This window comes from Solanum pennellii, chromosome 5, assembly GCF_001406875.1.
Source record: "Solanum pennellii chromosome 5, SPENNV200".
In the NCBI taxonomy this organism is placed as follows: Eukaryota; Viridiplantae; Streptophyta; class Magnoliopsida; order Solanales; family Solanaceae; genus Solanum; species Solanum pennellii.
Genome location: NC_028641.1, coordinates 71,498,905 through 71,521,475, shown reverse-complemented (window position 1 = coordinate 71,521,475; position 22,571 = coordinate 71,498,905). Strand labels below are relative to the sequence as shown.

Genomic DNA, 22,571 nt, shown 5'->3' with positions numbered 1-22,571 from the left:
AAAGTTAAAAAAGAATTAAAAGAATTATATGTAAAAGCCGATATACTACTTGAAGACCTAAAAATAACTAGTTCTAAAAAAGAAATAACTAATAAATTAGATTATATATTTTTCGAAGCTAGAAACTTAGAACAGAAATTAGTAAAACACCTTAGATTAAGAAACATTCCAATAAAACACACTTTATGAAGTGCATGCCCTGTTTTTGGAGTGTAAGATTTCATAACAAAATAAGATATAGGCATATAGAAGATAAGAAGAGATTAATAAAAATAAAAAAATCTATAGAAGCTTATATATATATATATAATAACGAATTTTTTGCACCAAAAAGTATTTATTTTGGAAAAACGGTAAACAACGAAGAATATATAAATGCTTTAAAGTGGGAGTTACAAGGGCTAGAAAGTGACATAGAATATGTAGGTAAAAGAATAAAATATTTTTATGAATGTTATAAAGCAACTACCTTGGGATAAAAATAGCAATTAGTAAAAATAGCTTCATCAAAGAGTATAGAATATTTAGACTTACAGATCCAAATAGAAAAAAGATTTCAAAGAGTAAAACAAGACAGTATAATTAAGTGTAACTTTGAGAACGGAAATCATTGTTTACATACTGAAAACTCTCAATATAATACTCTAATAGACCTAATAATTAATCTTAGCGAAAAATTAAAAGAATCAAACAATAAAATTATTAAAATATTAAGTGAACAAGAAGAAATATAAAATAAGCAGAAACAGCTTTTTAGTAAGATAGAAAATAATTTAGATTACTTAAAAGAACAAGGAATAGACTTAAGTAAAAAATTAAACGAGTTAAAAAATAAATCTAGGGAAGAAGTTAATAATACACTAGTAATAAAAATACAAGAAATAAAAACAGAGTTAGAATGGATTAAAGAAATAGTTCTTTCATGATAGAGTTAGTAGAAACAGAGACATATAAAGAAGCGATAAAATTAATAGAAAAAAGAATAGTCCTCCCATTAGATTACAAAGAATTTAATCCACCTTCAAAATCAGGCCAAATTATTATACAACAAAATAATACAATAATATCACTTTTATTACAACTAAATAAAAACCTTAAAGAAAAATTAGAAAATAAAAATATAGATACAACCGGAATAGAAGAATTAGTAGAGAAACTAAATAAAATAGAAATTACTCCTCAAAAAGAAAAAATAATTAAAAAACAGAAAAAATGGACATTTTTCCAACTAGATCAAGAGAAGAAAGACCAAGACCAAGCTATTCTAAAAATATGATAAGTAATAACTTTATATCAAGAATATTAAATAGAAAGACAAAAGAAGAAAATAATCAACAATTAGGAGAAATAATAGATACAGATAAAGATATACAAATCTTTCAACAAAACCAATTAAATTTATTAAATCCCAAAGTATTATACAATTTCAAATTCTCAACTATATAGACACTATAGAGAAGAACAACTATCAGTATTAGGAAGAAATTCAGTATCGTTACCACTCATAAACGCTGAATCTGTAAAAGAATTAAAATATGTTAAAAAAGATCTAATGCATATAGGATTAATAGTTATAGGAATTAAAGGATTAACTAGGAAAAACTTAGGAACAAAGACATTAATCACAATATATGATAATAGATGGTCAGATATAAAAAAGGCAATTATAGGATTAACAGAAGTAGATATGACTAATAATGGAGGAATTTTCTACATAAGTCCAGACTTTATGATGAATCTAAAAGAACTAGGAACCCAAATAAGGATAGGAATACAAACTAAAGGATATGAAGAAATGCATAGTGGTAAGAACTTATTAATGTGCGTAGGTTTTCTAGGAAAAATGACAGATAATAGTAATACTAGATTTAAGCTACAAATAAAAGACGTAGTAGAGGTAATGGGAAATAAAGGGATAAAGCTAATAAAACCTATAAAAATAGACCCTGAAGAATATGCAGGATTAGAATGGAAATTAGGAGATTTTAAAGAAAAAGAAGCATTAACACCAGATGCTCATTTAATATATACAAACTCTAAAGGAGAACCTTCAATTAGATTTACAGATTATAATTATGAAACTCAAAAAGACTTCGAAGAAGAAAGTGTGGTAGAAGAAATGCCTTTAGAAGGAATGAATATGGAAATAACATTAGAAGAAGAATTTGCAGTAGATTGGGCAATAGAAAAAGCTAAAGAAATAAGTAAAAACAACAGCAATAGATTATTTACATGTAAAGGATGTAAATTAAAAGACCTAAATTTAGAACAAACAATATCTCATTTTAAAAAATGTGAACAAAGAAATGATAATAAAGGATATAGGTTAGAAAAAGACTTACAAGATAAGTTAGACAAAAGTAATAATATAATGACACAAATACAAGATAATGATAGTGAAATATCTGAGTTAGAATCCATACTAAGCCAAAAAGAATTAATGGAAACCGCTAGTTCTAGTAGTCCATTTCAAAGAACGAATGAACAAGGACATACTGCAGACAATAGCACAGGAAATATACCACGAAGAAGAGTATATAGACAAGGAGATACTCCAATAATAGAAGTGAGACCTATGGGAAAAAGAATGCCTATAGAAGAACCAATAATACTCCAAGAAGGAGGAAGTAAAGGAAAAATTTTAAATATAGCAGCACATGATCCACAAAGATGGAATTCAGTAATAGACTTATGGAAAGGAATAGTAGTAGCAGATTTTATAAAAAACTATACAGAAACTGATGCCGAAACCATGTATAAATACTTAGAAACATTCCTAGGAGAATCGACTAAAGCTTTATGGGAAGCTTATAAAGTAGAATTCCCATCAGAATTTCAGTATTTAGTATCATTAGGACCTAACCCATATAATTTTACAAATAAAATACATACCTTAATAACAGGAGAAGACCCAAATAGTGGATTAGTAGCTTTACAAAGAAATGCAGTAATAAAGTTAGAACAATTAAGTATAAGTAATTGGTATTATATAAAGAAATTTTTAAATGACTATTTCTACTATTGTACAATTAGTGGAAATGCCTTTGACCAAGACTTAGGTAAAAAATTATTTAACAAATTACCAGGAGCTTTAGGTAGAGAAATAGAAGAAAGATGGACTAAAAGAGATGGAGTAGCCCAAAATCCTCAAGCAAAATGGTCGATAGGGCATAGAATACAACATATAATGGAAATATTACAAGAAAAATGTACTAATCTACAAATACAAAAGCAACTAAAACAAAATGAAATGAATTTCTGTAAAGACATAATATATACAACTCAAAATTATGATAAAGATCAATATAAAAAGAAAAAATATAAAAGATACAATCCACAAAATAACAAGAGACATAATAAAAAAGGATATTTCCTTAGAAAATCCTCAGCACGGAAACCATATTTAAATAGAGATAGACATGTTAGAAAATACAGAACAGACAGAAATTATAAAAACAAGTTAGAATGTTTTACATGTGGAAGTATAGAACATTTAGCAAATACTTGTCCCAAAAGATATAATGCTAAGACTAGAAATGCTCAACTAGTAGAAGAATTTAATGAAGCATTATTAAATGTAGATGAATATATGTCAGACAATGAAAGTATCTACTCTATAGTAAGTATTGATATAGATGAAAATAACAAAGAAGAAGATTCTTCTAATTCAGAAGGAGAAGAATTAATTAATGAAATAGGAATAGAAGACTTAAATATAGATGATCTAAAACTTAATTTTATGAATATAATAGAATGTGAACATAATTTTGAAAAAGACACAGGATTAGATAGTAATCCATGTAACTGGTGTAAATGGTATCCAAGTAAGCATAAAAGAGCTAAATGTAATAAATGTTTTATAGAAGGATGTATAAGTTGTATAGAAACACAATTAGGAATAATAACTCAGAAAAGAAAAGAAATATATACAAATGAACCTCTAATAAATTTAAAAGTATTAGTATTAGAAGCAAAAGTAAAAGAATTAGAAGAAAGAATAGTAAGACTAGAAAAAGGAAAAAATATAGAACAAGAACAACAAGTAGATAGTCAAGAATTAATGAATGAAGAATCTAATACTCTAATATGTAATGAAGACAAAAATATAAATACTGTTAAAATATTAGCAAAACTCCAAATTGGAAAATATGAAATAAAGACTTTAGCATTAATAGATTCAGGATGTACCAAAAGTATTTTAAATAAAAAAATTGTACCTCCAGAATTAATAAAGACTTTAGAAAAACCACTTGCAGCTATGCAAATGGATGGAACACATAACATATATAAACACTATATAGATAGAGCACAAATAAGTTTTTTAAATACTTGTTCAGAATTTTATAAACCCACATATAAAATGGATAAAATATGGGTAAGGGATTTAGATATAAGAGTAGATTTCGTGTTAGGATTAGACTTTATACTATGTAATAAAGGAGGAACTTTGATAACAAAAGATGGAATACTTTTCATGAAAAATATTACTTATACTTCAGTTTTGACTAATAAAATTGATACTAAAGTAAGACATAAAGAAAAATGTTGTGAAAATTGTGAAAACAATATAGAATGTACTAAAAATAGTTGTAATATATTATATGAGAATATACTAGAAATAGAAAAAGAAGACGAAATAATTGATAAAAACTATGTTTTAATAGAAATGGAAACAGAATTATATAACTTTAAGACAGGAATTCAAAAAATAGGAGAAATAAAAAATCAGCAAGATCTAGATAATATAGTAAAAATTTTAGATCAAATAGAAATAATAGGAGAAAAGCCTTTAAAATATTGGGAAAATAATCACGAAGTATGTAAATTAGATATAATAAACCCAGAATATATAATAAAGACAGCCTCAATAGAAGCTACAAATCAAGATCTAGAAGATTTTAGAATACAAATTAAAGAATTATTAGAATTAGGAGTAATAAGAAGATCTACTTCAAAACATAGATCAACAGCATTTATGGTAAGAAATCATAGTGAAATAATTAGAGGAAAAGCTAGAATGGTTATAAATTACAAAAGACTAAATGACAATACTAGAACAGACGGATATAAATTACCAGATAAAACAGAATTAATAAATAGAATACAAGGAAAAACAATTTTTAGTAAATTCGATTGTAAATCAGGATACTGGCAAATAAAAATGCATCCAGACAGTATAGAATGGACAGCTTTTAACTGTCCTGAAGGACATTTTGAATGGTTAGTAATGCCATTTGGGTTAAAAACAGCACCTCCAATTTTCCAAAGAAAAATGGATAAAATATTTGGAGAATATAAAAGATTTGTTTTAGTATATGTAGATGATATTTTAGTATTTAGTAAAAATATAAAAGAACACTTAGGACATTTACAAACAGTTTTTAGACTATTTGTTAATAATGGGATAATAATTAGCAAAAAGAAAATGGAACTATGTAAAAACTATATAAATTTTTTAGGAATTATTTTAGGAGAGGGAAAAGTCAAATTACAACCTCATATAGCCAAAAAAGCTCTAGATATGCCAGACAAATTAAATAATTTAAAAGATTTGCAAAAATTCTTAGGAATAATAAATTATGCTAGACCTTTCATTAAAGACTTAGGAAAAATAGCAGGACCTTTATATTCTAAGACAGGAACTAAAGGACAAAGAAACTTCAATATTGAAGATATAAAATTAGTACAAAAAATAAAAGAAAGAATAAAAAATATTCCTGATCTTAATATGCCACTAGAAACAGATTATTTAATAATAGAAACAGATGGAAGCTTTGAAGGTTGGGGTGCAGTTTTAAAATCACGACCACATAAATATAGTTCTAAACAGGAAGAAAAAATATGCGCCTATCAAAGTGGAAAATTTAAAGAAAAAGGTAATAAAGCTAGTATAGATGTTGAAATTTTAGCTGTAATATATGGTTTAAATAGTTTTAGAATTTATGTTCTAAATAAACCAGAAATACTAATAAGAACAGATTGTGAAGCAATAGTAAAGTTTCATCAAAAAATTAATGATAAAACCAGTAGTAGAAGAAGATGGTTAAACTTTTTAGATACTATATCTATTTATCATTCTATAATTTTTGAACATATAAAAGGAAATGATAATAATATTGCAGATCAATTAAGTAGATTACTAATCAAAGTTTAAATTTTACAGAATGAGACCTCTACTACCAGACAAAGGTAAAAAGGTTCAACCTTCAACCTCAGGTTTGGCAGACTCTTACAAACAGACAATGTTAGCTAATTTACATTTTAAATCATTAGATAAAATTGATGATGTTAAAATAGAAAGATTGCAATTTGGACAGCAAAATCTAATTGCATACGGACCGTCCAATTGGACATTTAGACATTTACCTGACTGTCAATTAGACAAACAGCAGACATGCATTATAGACAACATATGGATAGCACATAATAAAAAAGACACTAAATATGTAATTGCAGTCTTAAATGCTTTAGGATATTATTTTACTAGTAAAAATAAAGAAAATAGATTTAAATATTACGTAGTAATTCATGGAAAGACAAATGGTGTTTTTCAGACATGGTTAGAAGTTTTAGATTCAATTAAAAATTTTCATAAACCTCTTTTCAAAGGTTTTAATGATTTCACAGAAGCTTTAGACTATGCTAGAGGAATATTAGGACCAAATTATTATATTTCTCCAGCCCTCAGACAAAACCCAGATAAAATTCCACAATATAACATCCAGAAAGACACAGACAAAGTCATATTTTGTGACCATTGCTCATCCATGACCGAAGCATTCAAGAGGCTGAATTTGAGAAATGAGGCCTTAATGGAAGAAAATGCCAAGCTCAGGGAAAGACTCAATAATTTAGAAAGCAAAGGTAAGAATGTGCAAACTCAGAAAGATACACAGGGTTTTCCATCCCAAACAAAAATGGATGAGATGGGTGTGCATTCCCCACTGAATGCTAAGAAATCCACTGTATCGGATGATGATACAGCTAGTCCGGTTCAAACGGTAGCCGGTAAAGACTTCCCAAACCCGTTGATGGCTGTCACTTTGCCAAAAAGTGAAAAAGATGAAGGCTCATCCTCCAGAAGAAGATTACCACTTTCATTCAACCAGACAATTAGACAGAAAATTAAAAAAGCCCAAAAAAATAAAGACTTAGAATTCCTAATAACCCAAACTGTAGAAAAACTACTCAAACAAAAACAAGAAAAAGACAAACATATAAACCCAAGCCCAATACAAAGCCCAAGACAAAACTCTACTCCAAGCCCAAATAATTCTGATAATTTTTTAGACTCAATGCAATTTGCCCAAGACCCAAATGATGATGATTCCGGAATAAGTTTTGATTCTATTGCATTGTATAATTTAGACACATAAAAAAAAAAATATATATATATATAAATAAATTATCGTTAAAAGAGGAATGCCTCTTTTGTCAAAAATGTGAGTCCCACTTTACTCACTACCACACATGTGGAAAAACTGTTGGGACGCGTCTTATTCAGGTAAGAGATAAGATAGACAGATATCAGACTCCAATATCAGATTACAAGGACAATAATGCAAGAAGAGGGACATTATTTCACGTGACGATGGGGCCCAGATGTGTACCCGGCGGAGATGATAAGATTCCCTTTTTCATTTGAAATCCGGAATTTCAAGTCCGAAAACACCTATAAAAGCAGTCATTATGAAGACAAGAAGAGATAGAAGGCAAGAAAAAGAAAAGACTCACTACAAAAAAGTTCTCAAAAATCCTCAAGAACAACTTTTAGAGATTGTTAAAAAAAATTATCTTTTAGAGATTGTTAAAAAAAAAAAAAATTAGTTTTTGGTTCTTTAGTTTTAAAAGTTTGTTTAAGTAAAGCTTGGAAGCATATATATATATATGTATATATATATATATATATACATGTACATGTATATGCATATATATATGTACATGTATATATATATATATTAACTAACTAAGCATAAATATGGATTCTTTCTTTTTACAATATTTGTAGGTCTAACATTTAGAAATGTACATTTATTTATTTTAAAAAAATCGTGTTTGGCCTTACTTTTTTTATGCTATATATAATTAAAAATAAATAAAAAATAGTTGTCTATTTAATTTTTTTATGGACAACTTTCACATATAGCAAATATAAAATTCATATTTGTATATTATAACAAAGTTTGCATAATTCTCTATACATATACAATTAAAGCGAATTGTATAAAATGAATTATATAAAACGAGAAAGAGAGAAATTATATACAATTTGAGTTGTATAAAACGAGAAAGCGAGAAAGGCTGAATTGAATTGTATAAAACGAAAAAAAGAGAAATTATATACAATTTGAATTTGTATAAAATGAGAAAGAGAGAAAGGCAAAAAGAGACTTGTGCAGGGAATATACAATTGATCGAATTGTATAAAACGAGAAAGAGAGAAATTATATACAATTTGCATTTGTATAAAACTAGAAAGGCAAAAGAGAATTGGGCAGAGAAATATTGGTATTGTATAATTATAAGTGTATAGGATGAAGATATATGTATTTGTATGCGTTTATACAATTTTTTCTCGCTTTATACAATTAGTAACACAATTTATACTATTCTATTGCATAAAACGAGAAAGACAAGCGACAGGAATAAGCGAATGAGAGAGGGAGAGTGGCGAGCGAGAATATGAGGGAGAGAGGGACTGACAAACAGTTTGCTATGGAACACAAATAAATCAAAGGGTAGCTACTATATTTATTTTATAATATTAGTTTGTCATTCTATACAATTATCCCTTCTTTTAGTATATGATTTATGACATTTTATTTTTAATTAAAGTAAAATATATGTATCATACATATAGCTTGATTCGAACAACACTAATTACTAACAATGATATAATTTTATTGCAATTTAATAAAATTCATAGTAATAGATCAAACATGTAAAAACACATAAAGTAAAATAAGAGAAAAATTAATAATAAATTATTATACTATACACAAATAAATAAGTTAACTGATTTGTATCATTGTTTTTAAAAGTATACATAACAAAGTGCATAGTAAATTTTATAGATTGATTTTAATTTTAAAATTCGCGCTATGCATGAGCTCGTATATTAGTTTATATAATAGGAATGGTAATATTATAAAATTGTACTTGCAAAAAAATAAAAATACACATGTATTGTTGTGGATCCGCTCTTTTGCAAATGCTAATCTCTTAAATTTTGAGTTTCGAAAATAGTGAATCCTAAAATATAGGTAACTGATTATAATATAATTTTTGTTTATAAATAAATAAATAAATATACATGTATTGGTAGTTAACTATTTTAAATTAGTGGGATCAATTTAATTTTGTTCCGAAAACTACATAATCCATTAGTTTAGATTATAATTACTCAGATTTTTGATAGTTTCAAATATTATTTCTTCTATCATATTTTGTGCTTAGAATACATGTATCTGTCGAATTTTAAAATTGGATACATATTTATTTATTTATATTAATTGATTATAACATTTTTTCTTAACTAGAGAAGTTATTGAGGATTTTCAAAATAGATGGACAATTAATTCTGCCTCATTTTAGTAAAATAGTTTTTTTTAATATAGAAAATAATATTTTGAACATTCTTATTGTAGCAAGGTAATATGATTTATCTATTAAGAATTTAACATTAAGATACATCATTAATGTGACTATTCTTTGCACTCAAAAACTTTGAGAATCTAAAATAATACAATGTAAAATAGTTTATATAGAATAGTAATATAATGTTTATGAAAACATTTTATTTTATAATGAACGTTGTTATTGTTATCGATCAAATAATTAATATTTTCTTACTTTTTAGAACCGTGCTAAATGTTATATCATGCAGTGCCTATTAATTAAAAAATATTGATTAATTTATGAAAGTAAAAGACATATATTAAGTTAATAAGAATAAAGAAAATAATTACGGTAAGTATGTAATTAACATTAATTAAGTATGAAAAAACTTTTATGAGTTGTTGTGATGTAGTTGAATTAAGGTAGGAGTCTTATTTATGAGTCTGAATGGTGTTAAGAGTGTGTTATAGTTCTGATTCATTCAGATGTATTCAGACTCATTAAGAGGTTTATAAGGAAATAAAACAATCAAACTTAATGGACTGAATCTGAATAATTAAGATTCAATAACCAAAAAACAAACACAGAATGAGACGAATCTGATTGATTAACATTCAGACCCCATTAAGTGCAAACAAATGAGGCCTTAGACACCTTAATTTAGTCATGTACCTATTGAACACCTTATTTGTTAAAAAATAATTCATATTAAACACATAATGCTGACATGACAAAAATGATGTTATTTAACCTCCTTTAAGCGCGTAAAGCAATTTTCAAATTATATTTTTCTTTTTCTTTTTGATTTATAAACCTTACCAATAAATAATATTGATAATTAATTTCAAAAATGAAGTAAGTCTTGTCCCATCTTCTGGTGAAGCTCCATTATTCCTGTTGAAAATAATATTCTAGTGAGTTTTCTGATAAATGATTACTAGAGAAGAAAAGATGAAGAAAATGGGTGGAAGGTTTTAATGCCATTAAATGAAAGGTGAATGAGGAGTTAGCGTAAATAAACATCAATGATATATTATTGGTTCATAACGATTTAATTTCGATTTCTTATATCGTGAAATTCGTCAATATCGCCCGTGAAAGGGATAAAATTCAAGAAAGAGGTGAAGATGAAGCGATAGTTTACCGTGCTTTAATGTTGGAAATTCAGTGGAAAGGAAAGCAAACTCCAACAAAGAAGAAGAAGATTGAGGAGGAGGAGGAGGAGGAGAAAGATGGGAGATCTGATGGTTATTTAATGACCACTGAGACGCAGTGGAAAGGGATATCATTTTTCTAGAGAAGAAGAAGAAGAAGAAGAAGATGAAGAAGAAGAAAGGTGGGACTGGTGGGGAAGGGGGTAGGTTAATTTAATAACGTTTTTGTTTTTTATTAAAATGACTTTTGGATTATTTAAATAGAGTTTTTAAAAAATAATTCAATCACCACATGCCGCAATTGCATTGGTCCATTTTCTATGATTATGCATTTGAAGTGCACACATATTTATTTTTTATTGATTATCATTTTGTGTCAAATAGGTATAAATTTATTTAAATTTAAGTGTTCAATAAGTTAAAGGGTAGATTTAAGTGTCTACATGAAATATGCTGATAATTTTAATTGAGGGGTCGCATATGACTTAAGCCTTAATTAAATCTCTTGATATAAGGCGAAAAATCAAGGATTATATCTATGTTTAGTTAATTTCATTTTATTATATACGGAAAAGGGCCTAAAATACCCTTCAACTATGCGAATTGGAACAAAAATATCCTTCTTCTACCTTTCGGGCCTAAAATGCCCTTGACGTCAACCTTTAGGCTCTATTTTACCCTTATTTTTAACAGCCTAAATAATAATATCAATTAGCAAATTCATTTATGACGTGTCACTATCCTATTGGTTACCCTAATAATTAATTAAGCTAATTAAAAAAAACCAAACCCACCCAAAAGCCCTACCCATAACCCAAATCTTTTAACCCATTATTACCCATACCTTTTAACCCAATATCCAGCCCCAAAACTTTTAAACCAAAAAGAATTTACGCTCATCATCTTCAAATCTCCTCTCTTCTTCCTCAATCGAAGCTCACCAGAACTCAATCATTCTTTTAAAAGTTCTCCTCGTCAAATAGTTAAAGAGTTTAACTTGTATACATCGACAGTTTGATGGATTATATTATGCACCATCAATGTACTTTAATATGTCGCAATAGATAACTTGTGTTACTTCTCAGATTATTAATTACAGAAAAGAGCAGTAAAATTAAGAGAATACATTTCTGAGAAGCCATTTCGGTTGATAAAATGTTTAGTACAAATGTCTTGTTCAACAATGTCTTTTCATTTACGAAGATCACGAGTACTTAATACATCAAAATAGTTTCAGAGTACTGTCAAACGATAAGAAAAAGATGCCTTATGAAAATGTATAAGCATTATCACAAGTCCCATAATATTCAAGCTTTCTTACTGGCATCTATACTTGATCCTGCATCGGCAGTTCTTCAGCCATCATTTTGGCTCTATTCTGAGTTTGTCTTTCCATAGGAATTGTCGAGGAGAACTTCTAATAGAATGATTAAATTTCGGTGAGCTTCGATTGAGGAAGAAGAGAGGAGATTTGAAGATGATGAGTGTAAATTCTTTTTGGTTTAAAAGTTTTGGGGCTGAATAATGGGTTAAAAGGTTTGGATAATAATGGGTTAAAAGATTTGGGTTATGAGTGGGGCTTTTGGGTGGGTTTGGTTTTCTTTAATTAACTTAATTAATTATTAGGGTAACCAATAGAATGGTGACACGTCATAAATGAATTTGCTAATTGATATTATTATTTAGAGTGTTAAAATAAGCGCAAAATAGATCCTAAAGGTTGACGTCGAGGGCATTTTAGGCCCGAAAGGTAGATGAAGGGTATTTTTGTTCCAATTCGCATAGTTGAAGGGTATTTTAGGCCCTTTTCCGTATTATATATTATTAATAAAAGACAAAAACGTGTATTTCTTGGTCATGTTATTTGTTTATTTTCATTTTATTACTCTTAAAATGATAAATTTAATAATTTGATATATCTATTATCAATATACAATGTATCCAACCAACTAAACATATAGATACTTGAGTATCATACAAATATATTCATATGTATCATAAAAACAACTAGTAACAATTTCATGTATCTATTTATATGATCTAATATACATTTTATGTATCTATTTATGTGATCTAATATTATTTCATGTATCTTTTTTATGTATAATTTGATTTATCAAGTATAAATTTCATACGTTATAATCAAAAACATGTATCTCAGATAAATATGAAAGTGTCACTATACAACCCATCGGGCCGTGCGGGCTCCTACTCAAACACCTAAGTAGGAGAACTTTCTATTTCCAACGACTTAAAACTATGCGAAAAATTAAAGAAAACTGTGATAAATAATTTTCCAAAAGATTAAATGTAAATAAAGATATTATACAACTCGAGTTAAAACTTGTTGAGTAATTAACACCCCAAGATCTATTCTAAACATACACAAGTGTTTACAAGATTACAAGGTATAACAAATAACAAGGACACATCTCCCACCATGCGAAGGAAAAATAGAAGTTCCTGGAGATTTTCTTCGTCTTCGCCTAATGAAACATCACCGACCCTGCATTCAGACTATGCCTAAAAAGCATAGCAAGAGTAGTATCAGTACAAAACCCCACGTACTAGTATGCATCATCGGTCAACTTGACGCCCACTACATAATGTATGAAATCAACTACTGAGAAATATGTAAGTAAACTGTTCATTCCTCCACCTTTAGCATTGCCGGATATCTCCAATCGCACTAGCATCCTAACCACTAACCATCGTCTCAGTCGCATTACTTACTAGGTTCTTGAACATAGCTTAGACGTTCTAACCCATATAAGAGTCCCCAATATGACTACCAACATTTGGATTAACCATTCACAACATACCCTTACTTTTTCCACGTCACAACTCAACCTTTGACCACAATGTACACTACGTCAAGGCTCCCTAACAATTAAACACAAAACCCTTTCCGAAGATAGGATCTACCTAGGTATTTACATCACGTGCACTACCCTCACTTCTAGACTATTAAGGATACGGACAACCCTCCTCCTAATCAATAGCAAATCCTGGACCCTTGGTCCCCATTTAAAGCATTATATTTCAATTTGGGCTCCACTCTTCCGGAATCATTTAATAAATGAGACACATACCCATTTTACTCAACATAATGAAGTAATCATATATATATGTTACCATAACACCTATCAATTTAAGAAGAATGTGTTATTTCATAATCCCAACAATACACATATATCACAAGTCAATGGTTCTCTCACGGAACCCATACTCAAATAGTTGCATCGGATCGTGGAATCCGATCCAATGCATGTATGCATACCGGTACGGGGCATTCTATCTCATGAATGTTAGCATGTCAGTATGGCATTGGATCCCATGTATGTTAACATGCCGGTATGCGATACTCAATCTAATGTATGCATGTATATCGGTATGTGACATTCGATCTAATATATGCAATCATATTCACAATCACATCCATAATGAACATATTTATAATCACACAATCAATCAATAATTAGGTTTATGACATGCAATTATACAACTTTTCTTTCCCCTTAGGCTTTATTCAAACATCTCAATTTTACACATGTATCCACATATCAACGCCATCAACATGATTATATCACACAATAGAAATTTACGATCATCACCTAACCCTAACTGTCACGATCCAGACCGTCGTGAGTGGCACCCACACTAACCATCCGGCAGAAGAACCATTACTATAACCCAACTAAACTATTTTTTATGAAAACTAAGGCATTTAAAGATATGGAAGCAGGTTTGAATTACAATAAAAATATTGAGTTCCCATAANATATATATATATATATATATACACACACACATTAAATATTAATGTATGCATTAGCATGTCTAAAGACATAATTGTGCTCAAACCTTTACCACATTATTTCCACCATATTTGTGGAGGTATTTTTGTAAATGATTTTTTTTTTTTGAAATAATGCAATACATGTTGTTTTTAATATATCAAATTAAGTACTACATAAAAATAAATTCAGTATAATTAATGTAAACATTACTTATAGATTATATTTAACATTATTCTTATACACTATATCAAACAAGCTCAATTTTGTGTAACAATATTATAAAATGATTCTTGCTGCAAAAATGTGGACTCTTTCCTATGTCATTTGTTTTGTTATAATGTGTATGTAAGAAAATAGTGTCAATTATGTCTGGGTGGTGTAGTCGGTTATCACGCTAGTCTCACACACTAGAGGTCCCCGGTTCGAACCCGGGCTCAGACACTTTAATTTTTATTGTTAATAATTAATTTTGGTATTTTACTTCAGTACATTTTGATTCTTTTAATAATTATTTTAGTGTTTTTCTTTAGTATTAAATTACTGCTTAGTGTAGTAAATGATATGCAGATACTTTTCGTCATACTTTTTGAACATTTTTGTCCCTGTCGTCCAAAAATTAGAGCATATATACTTATACTAACGGACATACACATGTCATAATTTTAACCACCGACCCGACATTTATTAAATATCAGATCGATGGATAAAGTTTTGTTATGTGTCCTTATTTAGTCTTCTATTAGAGTAAATGACATATATGCCCTAGGTTTTGGACGGCAGGGCACCAATGCCCAAAAGTATGACTAAGGGTATCTGCATGTCATTTACGATAATTGGGTATATTTGTCCTTTTTCCCTAGATCTTATTTCAAGAAAGCATTTTCAAGAAGACAGACTCAAAAAGTCATTTTAATCGAGAACAAAGTCTATTGGTTGAGTGACCATATGAGAAAATCACGGGAGTCGCGATTACTACACTATCTGAGCAAATTGTTTCATCAATCATGTCTCTTCTACCATATCTCCAAGAGTTTCATCCTTCTCATGAGATTGTACACACATTGTACATTTGAGAGCACATTCTGTAAGACAAAATTATACAGTAACTGAATTTAGAAGCTGAACTCAACGCGTTATAATTTTCTAGAACAAATACTTTCCACCAGAACTATATATTTACATATATGGTAATAGAAATATGTCTTCCCTTTGTTTCCCCAGATATTGAAACAACATTCATATATGGGACATTCCCTCTTTATGTACAGTTGCTGAAGTCATGATAGAGAAGACTTCAGTCTTTCGTTTTTTAGACGTAATTTCTAGTCAATCCTATGATGTTGGCCAACCATTTGGAGAGTGTTCACTAAAACTTCTTTTTCTTTTGCTGTTTACTATTTCTTGAATCTGCTTTTCGTTTGCCATTGCTTCATGGATGTTGTCATGAACACGCTGACATAGCTCATCGAGTGCAAGCATTGGAAATGGCTCCTCGATAAGGACACCAACCTGCAAAAATGAATGAACATCCTCTTTTTGTCAAATATGAATCCGTTTAAAAAAAGAATGCATCTTCCCTATTGCACATGGTTTGTTTAAGACCACAAGATTAAACAGTTACATTCTACGTATTTTTAACTCTACACCACAAGATTCAAAAGTTACTTTACTTTCTTAAACTCCGTGCCAAATAAAAAACAAAGAAATTAAAATGGATTAGTCATCGTCTACACTCCTCATCCAGAAAGCTAAATAACCAAGCTGAGATCTCTGTAACACCAATGCTCTAATAAAACAAGAACCATTTCATTGTGTTTCTCTCTACTCTTATTTTTGTTATTATTTGTGCCTTTGTTTTTTCTCTCTACTCTTATTTTTGTTATTATTTGTGCCTTTATTACAGTATTATGAAGCTTGGAGCCTCAGACCATTCATCAGACAACAACAACAACATACCTAGTATAATCGCACAAGTGGCGTCTGGAAAGGTAGGATGTACCCATACATATCAAATACTTTCTGTAGATTCAAGATGATGTTAGGTGGAGAACCCCATCTATTGAAACTTAAGGAAAACTATAGTATGTTCGTTTTTTCTTGTCTTCCTGAACGATATATTGCTAGTATGACAGGCCAAGTCTAACATTTTATAAACCCTTGCTTTACACAAATTGATCTCTACTACATGAAGTAATTAAATCTGGCAAAATGAGGAGAAGAAAATGAACTCTGACCTCTTCGATGCAGAATAAGGAAGCCGCACTTATGAAAGTAGCTGGAACCACAATCCAGTGGCAATCATCCCAAAGTATTATAGGAAGAGTTAGATGCCAAAGGACTAAGAACCTTGACGTCAATCGAGTGTATGAAAGGGGAATAGGTATGCCCAAGAGTTGTTCACATACACCAATACCTTCATGGAAACAAGAAATCTTTGACTCCTGCACTTTTTAAAATCAGAAGTCATCGGAGACTATTCACAAGGTTTAAAACTTAAAAGCATCCAGCAAATGATGAAATCAACGTGCTTAACTTAAAGGAACTTAAAAAGCTCAGTTGATTACCAAAATACAGAAACCACCAGAAAGAGATTTCTGAGGATTGTTATTTACATTGAACTTCTAATATGCTCAAAGGAAAAGTTTGAAACGGAAACAAAAGATACAGCCACGAGGAGACTTTTCTACAACATTTAAAAGTAGTATAACTTTTTGAAGAATAATTACCAGCTGACTCAGTATTGTTCCCTCCAAGTTTAACGACTGAAGGCTCTGAGCGATGAATCCAATTATACAACGAGGGCGATGCTTAGAACTGAGAACTACTGCTAGATCATCAGCCTCAAGTAAGTTTTTGAGATCACTTGCTATATCCGAGTCATATACTATGTGGCACTGCATAGAAGTACTGAAATCTTAGTGGTTAATACTATGCAAGAGGCAAGGAGTGCAAGAGGCAAGGAGCTTTATCCCTTTGCTCATCATAGAAAGTGCATTTTGCTTTTCAGTGATTCGTGCATGTACAATACGACTTATTAGTGAACCAGTATGCAAACTGCAAAGAGATCGACATACCGCATGTTCTATGTTTAAAATGTAAAATAAGGATTTAAAGCTTCTATAATTTTAAGGTCATTTCAGTTGAACCTCAACAACAATGCTGGAATAGAAGGCCTATTTGTGGAGGGAGATGACATGTATCTCATGGACTTAGTTAAGGTGTGCGCAAGCTAGCCTGACACCACGGTTATTCCAAAAAAAAAAAAAGAACATACATGGACATTGAAATTTTGAAAATAACTGAAAAGCCACTCATTGGATTCATTTGTAACTCATGGCTAAATTTCATCTGTAATTTCCAGAGACATTCTAGAAATTTACTGCATTTTTAGCCTCAACTACCTCATCATTGCATTAGCCAGCAGCTAGCAGATTATTCCTTACTTTGCCTTGTAAGTAGAGATTTATAGATGTTTTTATTATCTCATCCTTTTTCCCTATATCATGACAGAACTAGTAGCAGAAATAACATATCAATAACGATGACTTATGATTTTCTCTCCTATACAGAGTGCAGGCAGGGGGACGATGCAGCTTGTCGGTACCAGGTTTATATGAACCTGTATTTCTAGTGTGGAGTACAAATTTATGTGTAAACACTCAATAAAATTGCAATAAATAGTACATATGAACCATAACTTTAAAAATATAATGGATTCAATATTAAAAGGGTGAATCCCAAGATCTTAAATCCTAGATCTGCCTCTGAGTGCAGGGACCAATTGTAACCCCGTAGCAAGAATTATTGAGCATAATCTAAAGAAGCGTCAAAGCTAGAATTTTCACTAAAGGGGTTCAATTTGAAGAAGTAAATACACGAAGAAGCTAAGGAGAATTCATTATCTACTATATATACCATGTATAAGTTTATGTTGAAGGGGTTCATCAACGGACCCCCTTAGTCAAACCTGGCTTCACCCTGATCTTAGGCCACAAAAAAATGTAGGTACAAATACAAGACTATAGTGAGGGAGGATCTTAGTAGCTTAGTTGGTTGGCTACCTACACTTTCATGTCGTTGGTAACGGTTCGATCCTCACCTTGTAATCCCCTCTCTTGTTTCCCTTTCCCCTACTTCTATTTCATTTTTTTAGAAAAAGACTATAATGAGCCAAATTGATCAACATATATACCTTTAAGGCAACTGGAAATGCCATGATATACTGCAAAAGTGCCTCTTTGAGCACATCATCCCTCTTATCAACACAAGCAATGACCTGCCTAGCAAAATCATTAGTTCCAGCAATGACTTTAGTCCAAGCCTTCTTCCCTGCTTCGAACCTCGAGTAAGACGCCTCCGTCCTAAACACCAGTAGAAGTGCCAGAGCTGGAGCTGTCAACTGATAAGGCTGTGGACTAGCTCTCAAGATAGGGAAAAACTCAGGTAACCAATGAAATGAAACTGCTGAATTATAACTAGCAATCACAAATGCAAATGAAGTAAAAGCTATTACAGGAGGTATCAACGACAAAACAACCCGCGAATTGAAGCTCGAAAACAAATGCCTAACATGCCTTAATGAACTTCTATGTTGCACCCAAGTCTCATGCTTGTATAAAGATCTCTTTTTTCTCATACCCCCTTCTTGAATTTTGTCAGCCCAATCCGGTACTACGCGTAAAATCTTGACAAGGGTAGAAATTAGATTTGAATTCTGTGGGGTTCTTGAAGGTTGAGAGGAACAAAGAACTCTAAAATTGAGCTTCTTATAGACTGGTTGTTGTTGTTGTGATTTTGAAGGATTCTTGAGGGTAAAATGGGAAGAAAAAGATGCATTTGTTGGAGATTGAATGGTGAAGAGGGTTCTTGGATTTGTCATTGATGAGAATTAGGGTTAGGGTTTGGAGGAAGGTGACAACATGGGAGACAGATGTTTGAAACAAGTGAAGTGAAGAGTGCAAAAAACATAGTGGATTAGGTGGTTGGAACAGTTAATTTGTGAATCTCCTTTTTTTACACTTGAAATAAAAATAAATAAATAAAAAGGAAATGCTAATGTCACAACAAGGTGAGTCAAGGTGGTCATTGACTCATGATTAGTCAACTTAAAGACCATATTAAAGTAAATATTACTCTCTCCGTTTAAAAATTAAAATAAAATAATTTGACTTTGACAGAAATTTAAGAAAATAAAACAAACTATTGAACTTAATGTTGAACACTTATAAATAATTGTTGATTGTATGAATGGAAATGATGAAGCAATATTGTCATGGTATATTTTATTTCTCCATCTTATTTATCCTACTTTTTCGGTTTCAGAAAAAATAATCTAGTTTGACTTGACACGGAATTTAAGAAAATAAAAAAGACTTTTGATCATGTGGTCCTAAATTAAAGTTATGTCAAATGTATAAAATTGTCCTTTAATCTTGTGGCCTTAAACATGCCACGTGGAAAGTTGATACCAAAAAAAAAAAAGAGATCATTCTTTTTAAAACATACTAAAAAGTAAAGGAGCTCGTTTTTTTTTGAGACGGAGGGAGTACTTAGTATTAGAATTATCATGTTATCTTGAATAATTAGATATTTAATTGTGAAGACAACCAAATATTATTGTGTGTAGAAATGAAATAGGTGTAAATGAAGAAACGTGAATATCGTAGATTCATATACATAGTTGATTTTGACCTCAAAGAATGTTAATTAAGAGGAAACGCTATGGATTGTATAAGTCAGGATCAATTATGTATAAATTGGTGGTATTCATGTTGCTACACTTGCACCTATTCATTTAGATACTCAACAATATCGAGTTCTCTTCACTTCAAATATCTAATTATTGAAGATATAATTACAAGGCTAATACTAAAGACAACTGACATGGTGGAAAAACGAAACACGTTATGACAATGCTTCATCGTTTCAATCCATGCCATCAACAACTAATTATGAGTATTCAATATTAGCTTCAATAGTATAAAACAAGTTAAGGTTGCATCTCTTAAAATTCTTGTAAAACAGTGTATAGATATACAAAAGTAGCCACCTATTTTAAGCAAAAGCATCAATATAGAAAGAGTAAATAATTATTTCTCAATGAAAACGTTCAACAACACAAGATTTGAGGAAAATAGTTATAGTTGAGTAATAATTTTCTCCTAAATGAACAAAAATTATAGAATTTGAAAATAATTTCTAAAACTTGAATAACCATTTTTGAGAATTAACTAGAGAAAGAAGAATGAGGGGTAGAAAAGGCAAATGTCAACAGAATCATCTTTATCACGATCCAAAATTACTTATATTGAGATGACACTATAACTTATGAAAATTTCTATGTTCTTCTGTAGTTATAAAAAATTTAAAATTTAGAATTGAATTAATTATTTAGTTTAAGGTCCGAACTTGGGACAAAACATTCAAAGTTAAAGTCTACTTGAACATAGTCATTCACATTTTCATAACTAAAGAACTATATGGATTTTAATGAACTTCTAAAATAATGATAATTTATTTTATACATAGATTTTATTTCATAGTTTACTAAAATATTAAATAGACTGATATCACATTTAAAAATTGTTCAATGGGCCTAACACTTTTTTTAAAAAAAATATTTGAATACTTACACTACTTTGATTTTAAATACCAAATTTCCAAATACCTTTAAAATGATTTCTTAAATTTTAAAATTACGTAGAGACTCTATTTTTATAATAAATAAGCCATTTATTTTTTAAAAAAATTATTATAATATTTGACAGAGTCCCAGTAATGAGTGAAAGTGTGTGAAATGGAGAATGATGAGAGCTTCCCTACATGGATTATCAAGAGCGTGGAGGAAATCTCTCATACTTAACACCTTTCTTTGATATGCTTTGTTATAGCGGACCGGTTGCATCTATGCATTTGAGAAGACAAGTCTCAGTTTCGTCAATGACGAAGGAGTCTTAGAAAGTATTTGTGTTACATCTTGAGAGAGAACCTTTACTTCCTTGTTCTTGAAGAAACGAAGTAGAGATTCCCTCTCAAGAAGTAACATAAATCCTTTTTAAGCCTCCTTCGGCTTAAAGAAACCGAGGCTCATCTTTCCAAATACATAGATGCAACGGTTCCTTAATAACCAAGCATACCAAAGAGAGGTGTTAAGTATACATGTTTTCCTCCTTTGTCTTTCGATAATCAAAGTAGAGAAGCTCCCACCTTTTCCTATTTTACCATAGAATTTTCAACACTTTCATCCATTTCAAGGACGGGGTCGAATATTATAATAAAAAAATTCATAGTTTGACCTATTTATTTTGAAAATAAGTCATTTTGATAACCCCTATTTAAAATCAATACATTAATATATTATGACTAACTTTAAAATAAAATCACTTTATAGTCATCCTTCTTATTAAGTAATTTGAATGACTAATTAGTTCTATTTGATTTAACATGAATAATTTACCCGAGTTAAGGTCTTGAAATAAGAGATTAGTCAAATTATTCTCAAATCTGAAATTTAAACCTTTTAATAACGATAAAAAACAAAGAAAATTTTCAAATTATTCTTTTAAAGCTTAATTTGTTTTGCCTAAATCAAACCAAATAACCATTCATACATTTAATCTAATATTAAATTATTTATAATAACAATCGAATTAAAATAAAATGGTGTAGAATAGTTTATTATGACAACAAAAATTAATATTAGGCTACCAAGCACTATTTGAGGTTCATTCAGAATAATAATATTTTGTCTAAAAATAAATGTGAAGAATAAAAATTTCATTGTGACTCACTTAAAATTTTACAAACATAAGAAAATATAAAAAAATAAATCCATAGAAGCTATTAATTATCAAACTAATTATCCAATCACTCATAAAAAATGAAATGAACACATTATATGTTTCAAATATAGAAGCTAAAATCAAATACAACTTATTCAAAAACCAATCCTTCAATATATATATATATATATATATATATATATATATATATATATATA

At 29.7% G+C, this 22,571-nt stretch overlaps 1 protein-coding gene and 1 non-coding gene across 2 annotated transcripts; one reads left to right on the top strand and one right to left on the bottom strand.

Moving 5' to 3' along the window:
* The first annotated feature begins 14,939 nt into the window (after positions 1–14,939).
* Positions 14,940–15,013, top strand: TRNAV-CAC. The gene has a single exon. It is a non-coding gene; the product is annotated as a tRNA-Val (tRNA).
* Positions 15,014–15,670: 657 nt separating this feature from the next.
* Positions 15,671–19,558, bottom strand: LOC107018475 (UPF0187 protein At3g61320, chloroplastic-like). The gene is made up of 4 exons (XM_015218968.2): positions 18,765–19,558; positions 17,299–17,466; positions 16,807–17,013; positions 15,671–16,081 (listed from the first exon to the last, which is right to left on the bottom strand). The coding sequence occupies exons 1-4, from the start codon at positions 19,449–19,451 to the stop codon at positions 15,905–15,907; spliced, it is 1,239 nt and encodes a 412-aa protein (XP_015074454.1). The 5' UTR covers positions 19,452–19,558; the 3' UTR covers positions 15,671–15,904.
* Positions 19,559–22,571: the final 3,013 nt, after the last annotated feature.